Source organism: Pholcus phalangioides, unplaced genomic scaffold (genome assembly GCF_987345545.1).
Source record: "Pholcus phalangioides strain wild (caught in Gottingen) unplaced genomic scaffold, Ppha-v1.0 ptg000016l_1, whole genome shotgun sequence".
In the NCBI taxonomy this organism is placed as follows: domain Eukaryota; kingdom Metazoa; phylum Arthropoda; class Arachnida; order Araneae; family Pholcidae; genus Pholcus; species Pholcus phalangioides.
Window position 1 is genome coordinate 13,060,461 of NW_028301609.1, and position 24,135 is coordinate 13,084,595.

The following is a 24,135-nucleotide window of genomic DNA, read 5'->3' on the forward strand; positions in this document are numbered from 1 at the left end:
GCCGCGGTGCGCGGTTTGAGAACCCTGTACTAAACAATATAAAAATAGGAAACATTAAAAAAGTGTGGATCTTTAGTGTCTCCTTCCCGTCCTTCTCCCACGCACCTTCGTCAGAGAAGCAGCGACGATCGCTAGGAAATGCGTTTATAAACTATATTTTGATAATTATGACAAGAAATGCATTCATTCGTCTCACATTTCTACGATGTTACATTGTATTTGTCATGAAATTTGCAGCGATTTTTCCGCGTAGCTTTAATTCCCGCCGCCATCGCATCCGTAAGTTTTCAGCAATTTTAGTGACAATTGGCAACTTTACTCGCATTTGGCAACCTTTTTTGGTGAGAACGTCCGATGTCCCGTTATTTTCAATATATGGTCAGTTTTCTGTCGGTGAATATATTTCGGACTTCTCCCGATAGATGGCAGCAGACGATATTCCTAGCAGTGGATTCCTCATCAGAAATTTATGTTGCGTTAATATTACATGTGGTCGCGGGACTGTAAACAAAACATTTGAATTTGCTGAAGAGCGACTCTCGCTTCAAGAGGCTCGTGTAATTTGAGGAAATATAAGTGAGTTTATTTTCAAATTAAATTTGAATTTTTTCGAAATTTTATTAATTTAATTCAAAAGCGCTGTTTTGTTTAAGCCTTTAATGTAATTGCGTTAAGCGTAGTTCATTCTTTTCGTCAGTAGGGATGGGTCTCAAATTACTTCCCCAGTTTTACGTTGTTTTTAATTGCACGAAACCTCATTAATATTCCGTTTTCTCATACACATTTTCTACAGTTACGTCATTTTTATAGTCAATTACAGCCCACCCAAGCAGTGCCGTCTTAATGCATAGGCCTACCCGGGCCTCGAGTGCAGCGGGGGTGTGGCGGATAATGCTACCGAGATTTCGTCGAGACTTTCATGTAAATTGGTAATAAATCGCTTCTAGTTGGATAGGAGGGACCTCAGTATTCACCATTTTACCTAGGGTTGCCACAGATTCAAAAACTGAGAAAGAAGGACGCCTGAACACTCACTATTTTAACATCAATTTTCCCAATTTCCACAACAGATGTCGCCCCTAGGAATCGGCATTGAGTGTTGCTTCATCTTGTTAGCTTTGATTCTGAAATAGAAGAGGTAATCACCATTGCCCCCTCCCCCTTCAGTATACAGTACAACGTCGTCTAATATAACTTGCGCTAGAAGTTGTTCGGGTTGTTGAGAATGGGGTCGGCCAAATTTTTGATCGAGGAAAACCCCGAAAAGTCATCATTGGCACTACCACTCTGTGTATTCCCGATCCCTGCTGAAAACAACGTGGAAAGCCATGAATCAACAGTAACAAATCGGGTTTCTCACAAACGCTAATTTGTGAAGAAGTGAAATGCGAGTCCGTCTCTTAGGGTTTTTTATGGCAGGCGTTCGATGACATGTTTTGGATTGTTAAGCCACGGTGAAAGAAATTCATTTTCTAATGTTTTGCACACGTCTTCGCAACTGTGGCTCCTCGGAAATGTTTGTTTACTTTCGCTGTGTGTTGCCTGCTTCAACTGGATTATACTGCCTGCTTTGTCTGCTAGGACTTTAATCCTGCTTAGTGAAATAATATTGCCATGTTTCCGGTTGTGGTGTGAAAAGTGTCGATATTTTCAGTCCGGACGTCACCATCGTCAGGGTCGCTAGTAGATGCTTGATCACCCGGGGCAAGTGCGCATTTTGGCGCCCCCTTGTAATGTTGGAAGAGGTTTAAGAATAAAATTTGAGCCCTCTCTGGTCCAGCGCCCGGGGCAGGAGATCCGCCTGCTCCCCCCTAGTTGCGGCCCTGACAATCGTTATCTCGTGAGTAGGGATACGTAAATTTCGTATTTACGAAATAACCGCGATAAATGCGAAATTTGCCAATTTTAACGAATAAATGCAAAAATTTCAATTTCTACTATTTTTCTGCGAAATCTCGATAATTTAAATTTTATCGTTAATTCTTCCGCGTGTTTCCGAGCTATAATTGACACCTTAAAAGAATACGAAACTAAATACGAAAATAAAGGATCTAGTATCAGACTCCGTGCGTTACATGATTTTGCGTGCTTCAAATTATTAAAAACCATTTCTTGGCGACAACATTTTGCACTACCAATACTGGGCGCATAAAGTGAATCTTGTGGGTGACGCATTCATTAAAGAAATTAATTCTGTTGTGGCCAAGACGAAGATAACTTATTTTGCACTCAAGATAAATGAGCAAGCAGTGCGTATTTAAGCTACCAAAAAAAAAAAAGTATTACTGTAAATAAGTAGGCTATTAGTGGCAGCAAAATTCTTCCCGACGCCTGTAGTAACCAGGCAGAATTCGTGATTCAAAGGTGTCATTCATCTGGGCGAATATCATATATTGCTGCTTTTCTCAATAAATATGAAGACGATTACTCCAGCATAAGTTTCTTGAAAATAAGTTTTGACAATGAAATTCTAACTCCTAAAATACGGATTCAATTGACTTTCGTTTCCGAGTTCTGTAGGAAAATTATGCTAATCGACAATTTGAAGCATCAAACTTTCCATTCGCACATGTTTTGTGGAGTAAGTTAATAGATTTGAAATCTTTTGGGCTCAAATTTCAATTTTGGACAAATTCAAATTTTTCTTGGACATTTTTACAAAAAATTGACAAATGAGTACAGTAAAGTCTCGCTTATCCGACATAAACGGACCGGCAGAACGTCGGATAATACGGAAGTGTTAAGGAAAAGCCTATTAAAAGTCAAACTACTCTACATTATAATTTTGCACATTCACGAACCTAATAACCATGTTTACAGCAAAAAATTAAGTGAGAAAATGAACTTAATTACAGAATATTTTGAAGTTAAATACAGTACTTAAAAAAAGTTCAGTCCTGTGATGATTTAACATATTTTTAATCGTACTCTGCTTTCCTGACGAGTGCCATTTCTTCGCTGCCAAATCTCGCCATCTTCGCAGCATCATTATTTCGATTCCTGCAGCTTCTTGTTGCTCAATGCATATAATGAAATTCTGAAAGCTCAACAGTTGGTGCTTGATCTTTTTTTTTTTTTTTTTGCGGTGAGACGTTGGATAATACGGAAGGTCGGATAAACGAGACTACTGTGTGTTGGAATTGATGAACGGCATAGTATTCAGCTGAAGACACAGCAGCAGAAAAGAATTGAAATAAATTGACTTTACACATGACATCCAAACAGTGTCGTCCGACCGAGCACGACCCAGAAACCAAGTGCAGAGGAGTTTCATGAAAATGAGATCTGGTTCAAATTATAGAGGTTAAGTATTTTTAGCAGGGGATGGGCCTCAGAAAAATCATTTTAGCCGAGGGCCTATATGCTATTTTTTTTATTTTTTGTGAACAAATACGAAATTTCTGACGAATTTTTTGCAAATAAATGCGAAATTTGATTTAAAAAATTTTTTTTGCGATTTTTTTTTTTTGAAAAATGTTCATTTTCACATCAAAAGCTCTGAAAAAATTGTTTCAAGTGCTTGTAAGTGCTATTTTCGGTGTCAATTTCTTCCATAAATTTTTGTTCTCTCTGCTAAACTATGTTCTGCTGAGACTATGAAACGATTTGAGAAGCAACGATGAGGTACGGGACAATGTTCAAAACAGGACATATGGTCATGCATACCTGAGGTGTTTCTGTGCTTAAAAGATGTTACCTAAAATCTGGCAGCAAAACTCTGTGCTTAAGATATTGCTTCAAAATATTTGAAACTATTCAATTAATAAATGTCAGTTGCATACGAGAGACGTACCCAAAAGTAACCGGAGTTTCTTTTTTACAATTTACGTTTATTAAATTTTTTTATAAAAATTGTTAAATTCCCTTTAAAATACTTTCCATTACAGCTAAATACATTTGTCGAGTCTTTACTTCCATTCTTCAAAACATTTTTGAAAGTTATTTTCGGGTACGCCCCCCGTATATGTAGGCTGCCCATATTTCCTCGATAAAAAAATACACGAAAATGTGATGTAAATACGTGAAAATCGCCAATTAGCACCAAAAATGATGCCAAAGTTGCCAATTATTGCTAAAATTTCCTAGTCATTAAAGGCAAAAAATGAAGCACCAGTGCATTAAAGCAGAGATTTAAATGGTTTAAGAAAAAACTTAAAACATGACATAAATATGAATATTCAGCTTGAATATATAATCGTAAATAATGTAATTTATAGGTTAGAAAAATAGTTTTACTACTTGATTTCAACAAAGAATAAAAATTCACCTAGGCTTTGTTGAAAAATGGGAAATAACATTTTTGTAAAAAAGTTTGGAGATGACCAAAATTTTATGAAAATACGGCAATGTCCCGAGAAACGCGGGTCATATGGTCACCTCAAATATGACTACGTGCTTCCTGATTCTTTTTTTATCGAGTGCAAATTCCAACACAGTTTCAAACAAAATGATTTTGATTAGATCCCATTTGTATGCTACAGTGCGAGACATAATTATAAGACACTTAAATTTTAGTGAAATCACAAGAAGGAGCGAAGTAAAAAATATCAAAAATTCCAAGTTTTATGATAGTGCAAAATAACTTTTATACCAAATATTGGGAATTTAAAAAAATATTTTCACACATTATTACAAAATTTTATAAGCCATCTACAGATTTTTTGCGGAAAAGTAAAATGAAATTCAAACAAATTATACATATAAATTTTATCAAAATTTTGTACAACCACCTCTGTTGCTAATCAAAACAAAAAGTGATTTGACATGGATGCAGCCGAATCAATGAGTGCTACAAGAGCCTGTTACATTACAAGCCTGTGATCCGGCGGTATTATCGATGGAAGAAAATTGCCTCCTATACCTCAAATCACTACCATTCATATTAGCGTGATTTGAGGTCTGCAAATCACGCCAATATGAATGAGAAACCATCTGAACCATTTCACAAGATTGCATTTCTTTCCATCGGAGAACATAGCAGAATACCATAAATGAGTTCAAGGCGCGAGTACGTTTGGCGAGAGTCAAACGATCCTGTTTGTGTTTCAAAGTTGATGGAGGTTTTTTTTCTTTCATTTTCATGAATTTGAATGCTACTTCTAGAACTTAAAATTATTGAAATTGTTAACTGAGAGCACTGCAGTTGTAAGGCAGATTTTATATTTCTGGATGATATTTTGATACTTACTGCTAGAGCACAAACATTGCGCTTTTATCAGGGAGACAAACATAGGGTGTGCCCAGATAGTTTTTTTTGCACAAAGGGCTGTTCTAATTTTAAGCCATTTTTGACCCCCCCCCCCCCCCCGTGTCAGCAAAATTTCGTCAGCACTGCCTCCTAACCCATATTGGTGAGATCAGAAAACGTACGCGCGGGGGGGGGGGTACAAGCATAGGGGGGCTCGTGCGCCTCCCCTCTCCAGACGAAAAAAAAATTTTTAACGCAAGAAATGTTTTAAAAAAGTTGAAATTTCAAAAGAAAATACCTTTATATGCTGTTATCATCAATTTTTGTTAATGTCAATGCTATTTGAAAGGTAAGAACTCACAATTTCTCTTTAAAAAATTCATTGTGAGACCAAATGTGGCCCCTGAAGGTTATCTGATGTGGCTTTCCCCCCAAACTTAAATTTTGTGAAAATTAACTAAGCCGCATATTTACAAATCGCTTAAATCACCCCGTGGCACATTTCCAGATCACTGAAGTAGGCCTCAAAGATCACTTTCACATTCAAAGATCACTTAAGTAACCCGCGAGACAGTTCCAGGACACTTAAACGATCCATGGCACATTTAGAGATCCCTTGAGGGACATGTGGCGCAGTTTTAGAGCACTTAAACGGGCCCCAGTGCTGTTCTACATCACTCATATTACCCGCGGAACATTCCCAGATTACTTAGGTGATCCGTCGCATAATTACGAATCACTTGTGTGATGCGCAGGCACAGTTCCAGAGCACTTAATCCGTCCGGACGCATTTCCAGAGCATTTGAAGGATCCGTTAAAGTGGCTCTGTAGGGGACTCATCAATAGGAAGAATGTTAGTTGAGGTGCCAAATAACTATCGAAAGGTTTTTTTTCCTGTTTTTGGCGTACCGAGTAAGATGCCATTAAGAATATTAATATTTCATATCTTCATAAAGGGTGGTTGATGACATAAGCATCATCCAAACCCCCCCCCATCGATGCTGACATAATACTTGAATGCCCCCAAAGCCACATTCCGTGGTTTAAAACATTTGCGACGGCACATCGAGAACGTCAAATTTTATTTGCTATAAGTTTTAGAAACGCCGTTGCCATGCAATAGGCAAAGTTCACGAATTTCACTTTCCTTCAGCTATGTACCGTGTGGCATTTTTTCTACTGATGAGGGGTAGTTGAAAAAGGGTATATTTTATTGGTTATATTCATATTATTTTTATGGTTAGAGACGTAAAATTATTTGCATAAAGTAACGCAGTGCTACGGTACTCACACACAAGCCGGCCTCCCATTTGAAAAAGTCTCTCCGCAGAGGTCAGGCAGACCAACACGATACTGACGACATAACATGAAAATTCAATCATTGCCATCAGAAAATGAAAGACAGATGGCAGTGCGAACGCAAAACAAACGCAACTCGACAACGTGAATAAGTTAGAGCCACACTCAGAACACTCATTCCGGCATGTGCCGCTTCGTTAGAAATTTCGTAGAGGAATGTGTACGAGATGCATGTACGGTTAAGTAGTGCTACACTACTGTACAATGGTGGGAATGAAAATGTGTTATATTTCTGTCCTTACAACTTACGGCCAAGAAGAAAAGCATCGGTTGTTTCACCGACACCTAATAATCAATATAATTTACGCCCAACAAGACGAATGTCTGCTGAGAAATTGAATTTTGTGGATGTTATGCCGAAACTGATATTTGGAGAGAAAGGTGATTTGCCTCCTCCGGGGATCGAACCCGGATCCGCTTGCATACCGGGCAATTGCGCTAACCAATACACCAGAGGCACACTTTTCAATTCCTCCTAACACGCAATAGTAACTTGAAGCGCTGAGTGGAATCATTTCATTTCATTCCGTGCACCGCCCAGGCTCTATCGACCATTGTCAATTTTAGCCATTGCCCGGATGAGGGGCTGGGCGATGGCTGAGTGGAATCATAGGAGCCTCCCTTAACAGCGGGGTGTGTTTTGATTTTCAAAGGTCAAAGCCTCCCTTAACTACAGCAATTTTCGCCCCAGTTGGCGTTTTTGTATGAAGAGAATGTAGTTAAGGGGAGGCTGCTATGACTCCGCTCAGCGCTTCACGCTACTTCTGCGTGTTATGATGAATTGAAAAGTGTGCTTCTGGTGTATTGGTTAGCGCACTTGCCCGGTATGCAAGGGGGCCTAGGTTCGATTCCAGAAGGAGACAAAGCACTTTTCTTTCCAAATATCAGTTTCGGCATACTATCTCTTCACACAAGTGTCAACTGTTTCACCCTTTTCTGGCGGGTGTGAATGAAATGGAGGTGCCGGCGATATGGACGTCAATTTATATCTTATTCCAGCTTGATTCCTTTTACTGAAAATCAAAGATTGGTACATTCTACATTCGATGAACTCAATTCCAGAATTCTCACGTACAAGACAAGATTATTCTTTGATTATCTACATAAGGACAGTGTTACGATTACGGACTGATTGTCTGTGGATGATGCTATGATCACAATTTTTATTCCAGATTCTTTATTGTACATTGTTGTTTGTTATTTTCACATAAATTAAATTTCCTGATACACCCATCCCCCGGGAAAGCTTCGATATCTCTCGAGATGGGAAGCGGGGTGTGTCCGGTCCTTCAATGTTCAATTAATTTCTTACTGGAATTCACAAAAAAAATCGAACTATTTCTTCGACGTCCTTGTAATTTCAGTCACAATTGTAAACGACGTGACAAAATACATGTAATAAAGTTTCATTATTGTGGAAATGTTCTTTCCGTTTTCTTTCGTGAATATTCGTCGTGTCTTATAATTATGTCTCGCACTGCAAACTACATTTGGGTGGTTTGTTGTTTTTTTAATTCGAGACCTTTAAAACTTTATTGTCTAAAAGTTAAAATGAGAACTATAACTGTCTTAAAGTTATATATTCTTAATAAATTAGAAAATCGGACTGGAAATTACAAATGAGTAAATATTGAATGTGAAGGGCTTGACAAATCCCAGGCTCAAGGTCACCATGGCGACTAAAAAATTGATATTGGCTCCTAAAATTTTCTGTGTGTGATTACTAGCTTGGGCAAAAACAAAATACTTTTTTTAGTTTCTAAAATATTTGGTTGGTTTTCCTAGAGTTTTTCTCGATTTGTCAAACTCTGGTTTAGGACAAGAAGATTGGTTCGCAAAGACGTGTGGTTCGTATAATCGAGCCTCGTCTATATAACAATGCATGGAAAATTACATAAACAACATCGTGCCCCCTTCGAATTTCAAATCTACCTCCGCTCATTGTTGGGTCACAAATCATTCGATTGTACCTGGGAAGTTTTTCCAGGAGTCTTGACCGAAAATCGCAAACAAATACTTATACGAGGATCAATATGACAGCGCACACACATAGAAAGTCTAACATACATGATTGAAAATAAGGAAGAGCAGACGCGGATCCGGAGGGGGGCGATGGGAACTATCGCCCTTCTCAAGAGCCTAATGTGAGAAAATGCCGCCTGGCAGTTGGGGAAATATGCAAATGTTTGATAAAAGTTTAAAGATCCCGCGAGAATCGTCGAAATTATTCTGGAAGGTTTCTTTACCTCAATAGTGGCGCCGCCTTGGCGGAAATATGAGCTCGTTGAAATTTCTTGATCTTTTGTATGTGCGAGAGAAGTCGTTCTGTTTTTAGCGTTTTTCGTCAGAATCTCTGCTAGCACCCGAGTGGCGCACAGTGGCAATATGATAGTCTTCCACTATGAAGTTTGCCATCAAGGTCCATGGATTCGAATCCAGCCGTAAGAACATCAGAAAAAGTTCTCTACCTATAGAGCTTGTAGGGTGGGGTTCAGCTTGATGCTGTCGTTATGTAGCACTAAGCCCTACGGTTGAAGGCTATATAGATCTGTAGCTTTAGCAAAAAAATCACACGACACATTGAGAGGGTTGGCATCCCGAACCTGGCCCCACTGGCTCTCGACTAGGGATTTATTTCCGTTTCATCCGGTCAGATCTGTACTGAGTGGGATGGCGGCGTCCGGTTTACGATGGTTACCTGAATACCCTTAGGGATAGGACAGGGGGTGTGTTCATGCATAATCGAAATTCAGAAAGAAATACGAAAAAAAAAATCTAAAATCGCTATACATGATTTTCCGTGAATAGAAAGAAAAGGGCGTCTTAAAAGATGTCACCAAAAGTTACAATTCACTTCTCGTATAGAATCGTTGACTATACGGTAGGTTAGGGTGGCCAGATCATGCGACTGAGAAACCGGGACGTCATGAAAGCAAATGTTCAGAAAGCATTTCAGCTTCGAATAGTAAGACTATGGATAAAATCACCTATTGGCAGAAAAAGCCTGGGACTACGGTTTAGTCCGAGTTGTTTAAACTGTTTCCCATTGCAGACCGCTGAAATTTAGTGAACATTTTCGCAGACTGGCGTAAGTGGGAGAAATACTAATTTGTGAACCTGTGAAAAAGTTCCCCAACCTTCTGACTTACTGTTCTCATATTTCATATTCTTATATTTTGCTGTTATAAATACGAGAAACCGCTTCAGGCTAGGATCTCTGCTGTCACCTATTGAATAGAAACGAAACTATCATTTATAATTGAAATAATTGTTGGATTTAATTCGACGTGAAGAATGAAAACGAATGTCATGCACTTATTATACATATATATTCTATGCTGCATATGGTATATAAACTTATGCGCCAAACCACCGGTTATATTTCATGTTCACAGAAGTGATCCAGCGGCAAATATAAACATATATTAACCGGTATTTTGGCGAGTAAAATTTACTCCAGTATGCAGCATAAAAATAAATAATATATAGTGTATAACATATTTTGTTTGTTTTCATGCTGCATATTGGTTTGAAACCAACTTTGCTTTTGACAGAGTTTAGTTTTTATTTAATAGGTGGCAGCAGAAGTCCCCTCATAAATTTGAAATATATCTTTTCCGATATTTTTGTATAGGAGAGAACTGCAGCATAAATATTTTCTGCAATTTTAGAATCCATCGGAGTGTTTTTGTATCCTTCGGACACTTTATATGGTGTATAATAGGGCCATAAAATACATAATTTTTTGCAAAAATATATTTTTACTTTTTTATGCAAACTAAGAAATATTTTTCTTCCGTGAATGCCATTGAGATATGCTATTTCGCTGGAAGTAAGGTGGTCCGTTTTCCAGAATAGCCCAGTTGAAGTATATGAGTGCCCATGATCGTACCGGGCTGCTAGATATTAAAACCGTGAAAATAAATCAAAATTCGTTAACTGCACATTTGCATCATGGCTGCCAAAAAAAAGCATTTCTTTCACGCATGTGTGTAGGAACACTTGCATCAATGTCAATTAAAAAACGGAATTTTCAATTTTTTTTTTTTTTTTTTTTTTTGGTTTTTTTCTATAATGCCGGTTAAAATTTTTACATGCCCGGACATCTAGGCAATGGATTTGTCCAGCCCTGCCCTATAGTCTACAAAAGAGTGAGGCTGAGGGTCTGGTCCTAGAAATGGGGGGGGGATCGGAATGCACCCTTGAATCTGGGAATGGTGGTGAAGCCTATGGATGAAAACAGAGTATCCAGAAGTTTGGAGCTTACCTCATATAGATTGCCCGTGCGAAAGACTTGATTTGATTCGTACTGCCCCTCGGAACCGTTTCAATGATGACTACACGCGCGCAATAGTCCCTTTCATGACTCATTTACGCATTAGTCAAGTCCTTCAATGAATGAAAAGCGAATTTGTGTGAAGCGGCAAAACAAAAAACTGCGTCTCATTCTTGCTTCGATGATGTGTTTTCATTTCACAGCGGGCTTCAAAACTTATTGCGTCCTATCGTACAGGTATGTTATTATCTCCACAGCTGCTGGATAAGTGATAAAATAGACATTTTCTCACGACCCTGGGGCCATGGAGAAAGCAGGTTAGAAAATTGTATCTATCGTAACATTTCTTTATTTTCCTGTTTTTTTTCTTCTCCGAATCAGATTATGCTGATTGAGTGGAAAATGATAATGGAAAGAAAGCTCGCCGCGAAGATGTAATGCAATCAGTTGATAAAGTTTATGCTTTTTATTTCCTGATGTGTCGTCCCTGGTATAACTATAGGTGTGTTTTATGGGCAAGGACGTCTTATCATATGTGTAAGTAGCGAGTGGGTGTGCGAGCGTGAAAAAAAATCTCCAATCCTGGTATATCGTTAGGAATTATGCCATAAGAGTGTTGCAATTTGAAATTTACCGGGCTATGTGCACCATTAAAATGCCGTACATGAAATATTGAAGCAACTATTCCATCACTTAATCTTATGTGCATATAAGAATACACTGATGGACTGGACACACCCTTCTTCATATCTCCAAGAGGAGATATCAAAGCATATATTTTAATATAGTAAAACCTGCTAAATTGACCAGCTCTCTAAGTTGAACCGTTTTTTCGGAGAAGGACATTACGTTCGTACATGACAGACAGGCATGACCGCTGACCGCCCAGAGAGACCATCTTGGGATAGTTTGCGCTCTTTCCCAAAGGGAATGGACGGTCTCGAAGACACCTTTGTACAACTGACCACCAATCTAACAAGGAAAGGGTCCCAAGGTGACGTCTTCAAGAAGTTTTGAAAAAATTACCATTGATTCTACTAATTTAAATATGTACAAAAATATTTTAAAAAATCTTTATTGGGTAGACTATTATGTTCACCGTTAGGGATTGTTATGGGTCAGTCAAAAAAAGTTTGTAATGTTAATATTTTGAACGCCAATATAACCCAAGAATGACTTCAAAAATCCTGCAACTCTAGAGTGTTAGTGGCGTCATTCAAATAACACACGATCAAGTACAGCACAAAGAGGAAAAAGCTTTTTTTTATAGAACAGAGAAGCTGCGGTAAAGAAAGGAAGTTTTTTTTTGTAGATATCGGCAAGAGGCGATAAGTAGCCAACTGTTATAGTTTTTAATAATTTTTTTTGCGGCTTTATTAATTTCTTCGGTTTTATATATTTCTGGGTGAAATGAATGTTCTTACATTTTTTTTTTTTTCATAAATTTTTTGAGGAGGACACATGGAGACCCTTTCCTTGTAAGTTGAATCAGTTTTCGGGGAAGGGCCGCATCTTCTGCGAGTTGACCAGAAAAGTGTTACATGGTATAAATCAGCTGCACGTTCTCTGGGTTTTCGTTGGCGTTAACAGTCCTGCGTCCTCCTTTATCATAAATGGTGGGTTCCCAAAGACGTGACTGTTATCTTTCTCACACGTGAGGCCGAATCAAAGCCACCAATGTATTTCGCAAAACATGTATGATGCGCGATTGATCTTTTATATACGACATTGTGAAAAGTGGAATAAGAAGAAAATTATAATAAATTAAAATAAAAGGATAAATGTAATGATGATAGTAAATAGTTGCCATGTAAATTATTTGATAGGTCATTTTAGTTCTAATTAAAGACAAAAAAACAATGTTTTTGGATTAAATTATCTTTTTGTTCTTTGTTTAGGTTCCGATGTCCTGAAAAGAAAAATGGTGGTCGAAGGTCTGCAGGCTTACGTTGAGCAGGTATGCACCGACAGAGTGTGCAGCACAGTGTCCATTGCGGATCTGGCGGAGCGTCATCTCTCGGTCTCCGACACGGAGCAGCGGCCGGTGCTGCTGGTTGACGGCGCGCAAGTAATCCAGAAATTGCACCGAGGTCTCCTGGATTGGGTTTACGGAGGTCAGTGCTCGGAGTTCGTCGTTGAGCTGCGGCGATTCGTCCGACGCTTCGACTCCGCCGGCATCAGACTGGTGTTTTTCTTCGACGGTTTGGTCAGGCCCGGGAAGAGGCCTCAGTGGAATTTCGCCCGGATTTCGAGGATGAAGGTCATCGATGACGTCTTTACGTATCTCAAGACTACGGGGAAGCAGCCACCGGACGACGACCACGACGAGCACTTCGTCTGTCCGTCTTCGATCTCGACCTTCCTTCCGTTCGCCCTGAAGATCTGCTGCGACGTCGAGGTGCGGTCGACCATCAGAGAAGCCAACATCGAGATGGCGCAGTACGCCATAACGGACGACAGCGTCTTCGCCATACTGACCGAGGACTCGGACTTTCTCGTACTCGACACCAAGCCGTACCTGTCCATGCGGCACCTGGATCAGGAGGATCTCACTACCGTGATGTACAACAGGCAGAGGCTCGCCTCGGAGCTTTTCCTGACCGTCAGGCAACTCCCCCTGATGTCTTGCCTACTCGGTAACGATCTCATTTCCGCGGAGTTGGTGAAGCCGTTCCAACGGAAGACGGTCTGGTCTACGGGCCGTCGCGGCTACTCCGAATGCGGCGCCAAAATCATGGCGCCGACGATCGCCGAAGTCATCAACTGCGAAAGGTGGAAAGGAGATCACAGAGACGAGCAGGAGCTGCACCGCATCTCCGTCAAGGTGTTCGGCGACACACGCAACTTGGATTTGCTCCGCGAAAGCATCAGATATTATTCGATGCCTTTCGAAGAACGCCCAAGTCCCAGCTGCTGGTCTGTAGCCGTCGACCGCCATGTTCACTGCGAGAACTTCCCTGCCATCTATAGCCTGCTGAGCACTGGTGAAATCAATTTCCCTGAGGTGCTTATATGTATATCATAGATGCTCACCCATCAGACCGTAAAACTTTATACAGATTGTATAACTACACTAGCTTCCAAAAGTTAAACGCGTGACAGCTAATGTAACGTAACGACACCACTTTAATATCGCCCCTCTGGATCGGACGGTTACTACAACGCAAACACGTGGTGCTCGGGCGTATAGTCCCTTCATGTGAAGCCTTCGGTGCACAGGTAGGGCCGTCTTCAGAGCATCATGGGCCAAGTGATTTACCTGAGTCCCTACCTGGCAAATTCTCGAGAAATACATTGTGACGGCGCTGTACACTACTGGCAGATGTTGTCTTATCAAATGACGCTGCAGCCATAGATGTAACAGTTATGGAGGTCGCTCGTCGGTTCCGCTTGGCTAAAATAGCAACATAACGATCATCAGAGGGAATAACACTTGATTGACCGGGCACAGGTCTCTGGGCAACTATTTGACTTGTTTCCACAATCGGTATTGCTATAGGCTGGACAATTCCCAGGCCGCTATGGTGACTAAAAAATTGGTATTGGTGCCTAAAATTTAGTTTGTATAGTTACTAAATTGCAGGCTCAGAGCAGCGCACAGTGTTTGGAATTTATAGCAGCATATCTGCCAACATTAAAGAGGGTCCCTATGCCCCGAAAAAGTCAAAGATGCATTATTTTGAACCTTTTTCTTCGGATAAAAAAAATTTTTTGCACCTAAAATTTTTTCTGCAATTTGTCCAGTCCTGTGCTATAGTAGACAAGCGACAGCCATAACTGTTACATCCGTGATTGCAGCATTGCTTGATAAGACAAAATATCTGGCAGTATTGTGTGCCGAAGGGACTGTATACGTAACACGTGTTTGTGTTCTTACAGGAGCAAGATTAAAGTGGTCGTTATATGAGCCGCCGCGTGCTTAACTTTTGGAAGCCAATGTATTTGAATTGCGCGTACATGCTATTCTTATTATTTTTAAAAGACATACGGAAAACTGGTTGTATGTTAAGATGCTTATTTTTTGAGAAGAAAAATTCCTTTCTGCCCCACGGGGACTCGAACCCCGGTCCCCGTGAAGGCAGAGATGAATTTTTCTTTCAAAAAAAGCATCTCTACGTATAGCTAGTTTTCAGTATATCTTGTATTAACAAGTGGGGAGGACGTCTATCGCTACGTTATTATTTTTCTCTTTCGTAGGTCCTAGAAGACTACTGTGATAAAAGTCTTCCTCCAGTGAACGTCGCTTACCGTCCTATCATGCAGCGCGCTTACGGCTTGCTCTATCGAGACCGGGACCAGGGTCTTTTAGTCAAAGAGTGGTGCGCTATTCCAGGGAAGGATGTGTTCGAGCCCGATCTCGTGCCCCCGATATCCATCGAAATTCCACAAGGTGAGTTCGGGGGGCAACCTCCTTTGCGGATTTAAAGTCAGCCATCGCTTGTATCCAGGGCCGGTAAAGAAAATAATGGCGGGCCCAGAGGCGTTTTAATTATTCTGTAGTGTTTTTGGTCAGGACATGATAGCTCCAAAATCACATGTTTTAGATATAAGCATTTTCATTGTCATTTAAAAATCAAATGAAGCATACACGCAAATTCAAATGAAAATATCATACTGAATGAAAAATAATGAAATATCATGTACCGCTAAACATCAGCATGTTGTTTAGCCGTACGCACGTATTTATCTCGCTTCTAATTAGTTATAATTAGCAAGACTTACTGCTATAGATCAAAAAGCCACTTTTTGGAGATATGTTCTGACCACAGAGTTTTGGAATCCATAAATTTGTTTACATTACAATTTCTACGAAAATGCTGAACGATATCTATACAAAATATATATACATACAAAATCACAATTAAATGTAAACTGAAAGAAAATTTTAAATTAATGAAGGAAATAATTCCGGCGCAGATTAAAATTTAGAATAAATGAAATAAATCCGTAATTAATAAAAACGCAGAATTTATTGAAGAAACAATTTCAGAATTGATGGAAATTCAGAATTGGTTGAAGAAACAATTTCAGAATTGGTTGAAGAAACAATTTCAGAATTGGTTGAAGAAACAATTTCAGAATTGGTTGAAGAAACAATTTCAGAATTGGTTGAATTTCAGAATTGGTTGAATTTCAGAATTGGTTGAATTTCAGAATTGGTTGAAATTCAGAATTGGTTGAAATTCAGAATTGATTGAAATTCAGAATTGATTGAAGAAACAATTTCAGAATTGATTGAAGATGGAAATTCAGAATTATATTTATTTCTAGATAAAAATGCAGAATTCTGGAATTATTTCTTTCTATATGAAACAAATTATCACATAAGTGCGGGGCCCGGGTCGACCGTACTTTTCGCGCACACCCCCCACGGGCGACTCTGCATGTGCCAGCGACGAAAAAAAATGTTTGCGCGGGATATAGTCGATCATTCCGAACGTCTTCTTGGCAACGAATAGCTTCTAAAACTCGTGAGCGTTTACGTGCTTCGTTGCTACTTTCTCACGAACCAAAATAGGCATTTTCTGTGAATTAACAATCGATGAGAGCGCGCACGGGCTTGTCGCGGATAAGTTTCAAGGTCTCTCGTAAAAGGTTCGTTGTTTTTCGGGTCGTTAATTTTTTATTTGAATTTAATTTCCGGTGTGAGTTTCGGGTGTAGAGGTATGTGCATGACGGCCAAAAAAAAAATGGGCACGTCAACTATAACGTCCTTTACTTTTCTCATCGCAGGAGATTCACATCATCATCATTGTCCGTCTCTGGAAGATCTCTGGTGCGGCGACGATTCCCTGAACATCCAGGACATGAGGCTTCGATGTTTCTTCGCGTGTCTTGGCGGGTCGTTGAAGGACGAGTACCTGAGCACCGTCCAGCCAAGGTACGCCATTTTCTGCTGTGTCCTCAACTACCTCCTGGCCTACGGATATGATAAGCGACCGCTGTTGGCGACGTGGGAAGTATCGGCTTTCATCGCTCAAGCCATTCACCCTCAGGAACCTGCACTCCGGAGAAGGAAGTCGAGCGAAGTGTTGGAGGTGAGATATTGCGTTCATCTATAAACCAGAGGTTTTTGTTCTCACGGAACCCTTGGCGGTTACGAGATGCTTCCTCAGAACAAAAACGTCGTGGATAAGTTATTTTCTGGCAAATATTTCTATTGCAACGCCAATAGAAAATTTTCCAGCTTCTGGTACCGTGGAACCTCGATTCAAATCCTATTGTTTGCTTTGTTGTACACCATATATGCTCAATACATGGCGCACAGTCATCTAATGTGGTCTGCGACCTCACAATTTTGTAAAAATGAGCTAAGCAGCACATAACCAGATCATTGAAGTGACCTGGGGCATTATTATAAATCACCAAAGGGCTTGCGCCACATTTTACCTCACTTAGTGGCTTTCTGTACATTTTACCTCACTTAGTGGCCCGCGGCACATTCCCAGATGACTTATATGGCCTGCGACGCGTTTTCAAACGAATGAAATAGCCCGCACCGTTCAAAAGGTTGAGAACCTTCGCTATACACAAACCGCACTTTTCATAAATCAGCGTGGATTAACGCTGGAAACCACCACCTCCTCACATCATCGATACGTCTTGATAGCGTTATAGTACTGGGGAAGGAGTCCTTCTTTTGATGGCTATGGCTCTTTGGCTCTTGCTAAATGAGAAGGGGTTTTTACTTTTGTATTGCAACTTAAGTATCCGCACACGTAAATTGCAACGAAAACTCCTCCCCGCCCCGAAAAATCCTCCTTGGTGGCACTGCGTCAAAGCAACTTTGCCAAATGGTGAATTGTTATTCATCATTTCTTCACCAAATATTTTTATTGGGCGAGCATGGAATTGGAGAGGCTCCGTTTAGGATTCAAAACTGCTTGTCATTTGTCAATTTTCAACCAGAGACTGTATGTAGAGATGAGCGGGACCTACAAAAGCTAGTTAGGTGTTCAAAGATTAAAATCGTTCCCTCTGATATCAATCTGTGTCTTTGTGCTTCTTCCGCCAATGGTACGACCAAGGTTCCTAACTGAATCGATTGTCCGATCACTGAAGTGTCCGTGCGGTGACTAAAATAGCCGACTACCGCTATGAATCTGAAATGAGATTTCATAGGAATTCATTTCTTTTTCTATCTTTTTTTCTGCCTAGAAATTTTGTTTGATCGATTGCCATTTTAAAACATCTCTCAATATCAGTATCAAGATGAGTCAGTTGCACTTAGGTTAGAGGTGTCTAATTTTTGGAGTTTTCCGGACTGTATTGGCAGATGACTTGGGCCGTAATTACAATGCGAACACCAACGTTGACTTTGCTACTACTACTAAACCGGACGTGCACGTCGTTCATATTTTTCTATGGCAGTGGTTCTCAGTGTTTTTTACCTCCTTTAGACCATATTTTCTTCTCGTGCCCCCCCCCCTTCGGGGGCGGCGGCTCTACTTCAACCTGTCGCCCGGGTGCAAAACCTCATGCTCATGTCCCGCCCCTAAAGACAATCCTGTGTTTCAGCTCTTTACTGGATCGAGCCCGATTTTTTTCCCTTCTGAAACCGCACACCATTGTTTAGCCTACAAAATGTACTTGGCCATACCGCGTTTGAAGAAACAGTGTCCCTTTTTTTGGACCCAGAATTTCATCGTTCTTAATTATGCCATATAACTTTCTCCACATTACAGCTCTTATTGATTAGCCATCATATTTTCCTTTCCTTTAAGATTGAAGTTTTTAATTCATATAATTTTTTTTACGAGTTGAACCTTGTTAACGCCAAATTACCTATTCCAATGCTCCCAGAACGGAAACTGGGGGGACTGTAAGGGATTTCTGGTGCTCCAGGACCCTGGACAAGGGTTCCCGCTTGGACAAGTGGTTTTTTATTATGTTTATACTGTGTGTGTGTATGTGTGTATTATTTTATGAATAGTTCTTTTTCTCTCGAATTTCGGGTTTTTTTTTCTCGTCACATGAATCTAATCCAATATTATATAACCATGGTATCACACGTTAGCGATGAAAAAAAATGTGGCACCTACCGGAGTGTCTTGCATCAGCACATCGAGCATTGGCCAGGGATCTCCAGCCTGCCAAAGCGCGAATCATTTCTGTAAATCGGACTTTGACCAAACCTCTCGGCCATTTCGTGAATCGGTCGCACTTCGGGCTTTGGCAGTAATATGGCGTCCTCGTCCTGCAAGTTCTAATTCGGCCTCTATCTCAGTATTCGTTAGTCGTAGAGGCAAGGTTCCAATTTAAAAAATGCTCACTTTGTTCAGAAATAACCCTGTGCCAGTTTTAGGAGTCTGTATACAGTATGTCACAATATTAAAAATATAAATTTTTGTAAGGATCTCTCCCAATCCTCTAACTTTCAATCAGAAAGTTGTCCTGTCTGTTCTGGGCACAACAGAAAAAAACCCATGATTTTAAATGAACTATTCGCCGAGAGATTTGAATTCAAAAATCGGATGGCGGGTGGGGAAACACCGTAAACTCTCGAACAGTGCTTCTTTCCCCCATTTATGTTGTTCTTTCCCAACTTTTCTCCGATTTTTGAATTCAAACATCGAAGCGAATATTGGAGTCAAAAACCATGGAATCTTTTTGTTAGACTCAGCAGAAATAGGTCACTTTTTGATTGGGAGTTTGAGGACAAGAGGGACCAAATAAAAATTTAGAATTTCCTTTTTGTGACACACTCTATTTTGACTCTCAAAACTGGTGCAGGGTGATTTCTGAACACATTTTGAGCATTTTTTAAATTGGAACCATACCTCTGCTACTAATGATTGAGATAAGCCAAATTAGGACTTGGGGCCGTTCAAGTATTACATAAGCAAATTTTTAGCCATTTTTGACCCCCCCCCCTTGTCAGCAAAATTTCGTCATCAGCTCTGCCCCCCTGAATCCTAACGCATATTGGTGGGACCAGAGACGTACACAGGGGGGCATGGGGGCCCCTTCTTCCCCCCCCCCCCTCCACACGATCAAAAATTTATTTTTTTAATGCAAAAAAATATTTTTTAATTGAAATTTCGGAAGAAAATACCTTTGTATGTTATTATAATCAATTTCTGTTAATTTCAATGTTAATTGAAGACTATGAACTCAGAATTTATCTGAGATTAATACAGAAGTTAGATTCATGGTAGCCCCGAGAACTTGCTCAGCTTGCTCTCGGTTCTTGAACCAACCTATGTTATCCGAGTCTTTATCGAGTTTGACAATTAAATGTCTGAGTTTCCGACAGACCATCAGAAACACCTTCAAAACTATAAGTTGCACTGTAGCGATACCAAGGTACGATTCTTCCAACGCTGGGTCCTGATTATTTTCTAGAAAAGCTTCCAAGATACCGAGAGGTCATCAGCAGCAGCATCGATCGAAATCTCAGAGTATACTTTCATTTTATGATCGTTTTTTCAGCGAATGTATTCCACCTTTTTCGTATAAGACGTTGAGGACTTTCATTTTTTCGGATGGGATGTTGTGTATGTCTTCAAGTCCTTCACCAATTTCCACGATTTCCAAATGCTCCAGTTCTGCGGAATTCTTTAGTACCTGGCTTATGTGTAAGCCACCGAATAAGCAACTGCTTACGCTAAATTCCGTTAGGTTCACATCATTCTGAAAATCGAACTCAGTCTTCAAGGTCCAGAACTCGAAGCTTAGGTATCCATTTTGAACTTTATCGCTCGGGACATTGGAATTTGTCTTTTCAGTATAAAAATATTGCATATCGTTACCATAACACGCACCATGTAGAAATAGAATTCTTGGAGGAAAGGGCATTAATCGGCCACTTTCGAAATCAGGTCATTACTAACGAAGTGGCATCTGCTCAATCTTAATTGCTTGTTTCTGCCCCCAGTTGTTGAACACCGGGATATCATATTCTTCGATATGTCGAGTTTTTCCGGGTTGTGGCAACGCGGAGCCAGTCTAACGAAGTCTTCGGGCTTCAGTTTACGACGAATTCCGTAATATTTAATGTAATCGTCGCCATTCACGTCATCGGTACACAAATTCAATGACCGATTATCAGAAAGAGAAGTCCCTTTTCTCCTAACCTGAGTAAGGTTAGGAGTTCCAGTGTAGTTTACTGAAGCTGATTTCTTCCCACAAACGAAGGAATAGCGGAGATATCTCTCCATCGGGCGCAAACCACGGAGACATTCTTGAATAGTTTCCACTGACCTTCGGTTCGGATGTATTCGGAAAAGATCTCCATCAACTCTGGAGCGGAATCGTTAATTGACTTCATGTTTCGACTTTAAATCTCCGATCATCTGCTGTTTCTTCAGGAAGTTCAAGTTTGACTCAGTGACTATATAAATGCGAGCGGTTGGTTCCCAAAATATAGGAAGTTAGAGAAAATATCTGTCGTGGAGAAACCATGCAGTTTTACAACAATGTTACATCTATACATTACTTTTGCTTGAAAAATCTGCGGGATAATCTCGCGCGATAAAAGTGAAACTTCTAGGTTGTATAAGTCTGATTTGATAATTTGACTTAACTAAATACACCTAGCCTCACACCTACCTTTTACTGGTTGCAAGATATCGAAGCGTGGGAATACGCACTCCTGCGCCCACTCCACCCTAACCCAATTTTCTTTTGTTCCAAACTGTGCATCGCCCATCTCTAAAGGGGACGTTCCCCGATTCCAGTTGCGTAAGTATGTAAGCTGTTACTTCCAGCTAAGTATGGGGACCCAAGAACACTTTAAACGGGGAACCCATGATGTTGAGTTGGCCATACATATCCCCCCTTTCCCCACAAAGGAGGAAGCTCGCTGAACTCTCTGCCCAGGGTAGGCGTGGAGCCAAGGTTATGTGTCGGGAGACCAGACAGATCGTTAAAAAGATTTATACAGCTATGATGTGCCAGGAGGACCGATTGTGTAAGTTAGTCGAATCATCCCATGTTTTACACAGACCTATTTTTCACGTTTAATTCGCCTCTTCGGAGGGATGATCACTTACTTTCTGAATCCGTACCTGGCCCAGGGTTCTAGTGATCTATCTTATTTACAATTTTTTTGTCCATTATATAATGAATATTAGTCAGTTTTGATTAAATTTAGTTCGATAACTAGAGGAGGGGGGCTATACGAGACAGAGGACCACGAGAAGAAAATATTGTCCAAATCGGGCCATGGGCTGAGAAGAGGGTGAGAAGCACTGGTTTATACAATGCAAGGACTTTGTTTTTCATTAACCAAGAAATAATAACGAATTATAACCTGAAGCAAAGCTAAGTAATAAAGTAATCGTTTCTAATAATTATTATCTTTCTCCTCAAGCAATATTGGATCGACACTCATGCCGTCCAGCTGGCGAGCCTGTTCATACGTGGGGTAAATGTTTTGGGCATCGTCTTGGGTGTCTGCGGTTATCCAATGCCTATGATCAGATGCATGCCTTGGAACTTCTTCGATGGAAAGTTCTTTCACGCCATGTACCTGAAAGCCAAAAACGGTGCCTCGGTGGAAGAACTCTGTGATTATGAAGTAAAGTGTTATATTAACTAAAAGTGTTTTTATATAAAGATGTAACTATATAATCAAGGTATCCGACTACATTTCTTAGCACCTTCCTTATAAAATGATTCTGGAGTGAACTTTAATGACATTTTTTGACAAAGTCTTGAAATGGTAGAAAGAAGACAAATTTTGGACTCTGTCATTTTCTTTGAAAATTCATTTTTATGTAGAATCTCAAGCAAAATTCATGCAATATTCGAAACGCGATTTCAAAAAATCCTATTAATGAAACGTTTTGCTATTTTCAGTTTATTCAACTAGTAATAACGTAGGTTATGAACTAAAATCTTAAAGGATTGAATGGTATGCTCATAAGTTACACCCAAATCGGTTGATGTGAATTTTTAGACATTTCATTCAACATATCGTGTATAATTAGACAAATACATGTGATAGGCCTTAGATTTGCATTAATAACTTTAATAATGCGTGTCAGAATATCATTAAAATTTTGTAATTATAAAATCGATAGATTTTTTATAAATCATGTTGTCAAGTAAAATGTCAAAAGTAGCACTTCGTAAAACTCATTTAAAGTTTTTATTCACAGATTACTTGTACGTAAAAACTCAAGACTAAAGTGGGCGTAACTTCGATTCTAAAGGTGGCTACACATGTAATTGCAAGCTTGACAAGCATGCTTGTGCAATCTTTTTGCACAAGCATGATTGAGCGTATGTATGAGAATTTCGTGCAAGCATCGTGATTGTACAAGTGTCTTGAGGCTTGAGTGAATTTGATAATGCATGCTTGTTCGAGCCCCGTGTTTGCGCAAGCATAATCATGCGGGTACTTGTATTCAGTTTTCACGCTTCGGTGGCCTCTGCTTGTGAGTTAATGAATGATCAACTGAGGTCAATGTGCAAATGAGAGTGATTGAATAAGTCAGTGAGTGAGTGAATGAGAAATCGAGAAGGTCAGTCTGCAAATTAGTGTCACCAAGTGAGCAATGTAGTGAGTGATTCAGCAAGTCTTAGCTAGTGAGTGAAAGAGCAATTAGTCAGTGAGCAAATGAGTGAATGAGCAAAGGTTCGACCAAGGGGACAAATGAATGAGCAAAGGAGTGAACAAATGAGCAAGTGGTTGGCCAAGTAAGTAAATGAGTGTCCCAATGGCACTTGCTCATTCACTCACTCGTGCCGCATTATTTGTCGGTGAGTTTTCCCGTAAATACAGTGTAACTATAATCAGTGTACTAACTGGTGATTGTGCAAGCTTGCTTGTACCGTGTAATGGTGAAAGGGAAGTTGTGCATGCTTGCGCACGCGTGCTTGTCAAGCTTGCGCCTCAACAGTCATACAAACAAAACAAGCCCTTTTTTAGAATCGCAAGAAATGGGGCTTTCGTAAAAAAGGCAAATGTAAAAAAAAAAATCATATTTTCTTCTCAAATAACGTTTTAAACCTTGTTCGGATACCTTAAATGTTCAGGAAAATGTCGTGGTGACGTTGTCTTTTCTTTTTTGTCGTTTCTATTAGGAAAGTCTCATAAAGGAGTTCTACAGGTTGTTGTGTGTCATCACGTTCGGGACGTCGTTGGCAGATGCGCGCCTATTTCGAAACACTCCTTAAAGCATTGACTTGTGGTCTTATAATGTGATAATGAAACATATCTCGACACATGCCAAATTTACATTCAAGCGAAATCTATTTTATTTTAAAAAATTTTAATGATATTTTTTTTCCTTTTTTAAATTATTTGTAAAACTTTGATAAAATAAAGTTTATACACGTTTATATTTGTTTATTTTATTTAATT

General features: G+C 39.9%; 2 protein-coding genes across 2 annotated transcripts in view; one reads left to right on the top strand and one right to left on the bottom strand.

Annotated features, from left to right (window-relative positions):
- Window positions 1–11,025, bottom strand: part of LOC149075082 (uncharacterized) — a 154,309-nt gene extending 143,284 nt beyond the window's left edge. Inside the window, exon 1 of the mRNA XM_089245641.1 lies at window positions 10,815–11,025. The gene's annotated coding sequence lies outside the window, so the exon portion shown is untranslated. The remainder of the gene's footprint in view (window positions 1–10,814) is intronic.
- LOC149075083 (constitutive coactivator of peroxisome proliferator-activated receptor gamma-like) lies at window positions 466–24,113 on the top strand. Its single transcript, XM_089245643.1, has 6 exons — window positions 466–576; window positions 12,722–13,827; window positions 15,021–15,213; window positions 16,557–16,861; window positions 22,138–22,344; window positions 23,856–24,113. Exons 2-6 carry the CDS (start codon window positions 12,745–12,747, stop codon window positions 23,946–23,948), a joined length of 1,881 nt encoding a protein of 626 aa, XP_089101769.1. The 5' UTR covers window positions 466–576; window positions 12,722–12,744; the 3' UTR covers window positions 23,949–24,113.
- Window positions 24,114–24,135: the final 22 nt, after the last annotated feature.

Excerpts from the sequence above, each read along its gene's own strand:
- LOC149075083 (XM_089245643.1), top strand. The coding sequence starts at position 12,745 with ATGGTGGTCGAAGGTCTGCAGGCTTACGTTGAGCAGGTATGCACCGAC. Across the intron at positions 16,862-22,137 it reads AGTCGAGCGAAGTGTTGGAG|CAATATTGGATCGACACTCA; the intron begins GTGAGATATTGC and ends TTTCTCCTCAAG. Across the intron at positions 22,345-23,855 it reads AAGAACTCTGTGATTATGAA|GAAAGTCTCATAAAGGAGTT; the intron begins GTAAAGTGTTAT and ends CGTTTCTATTAG.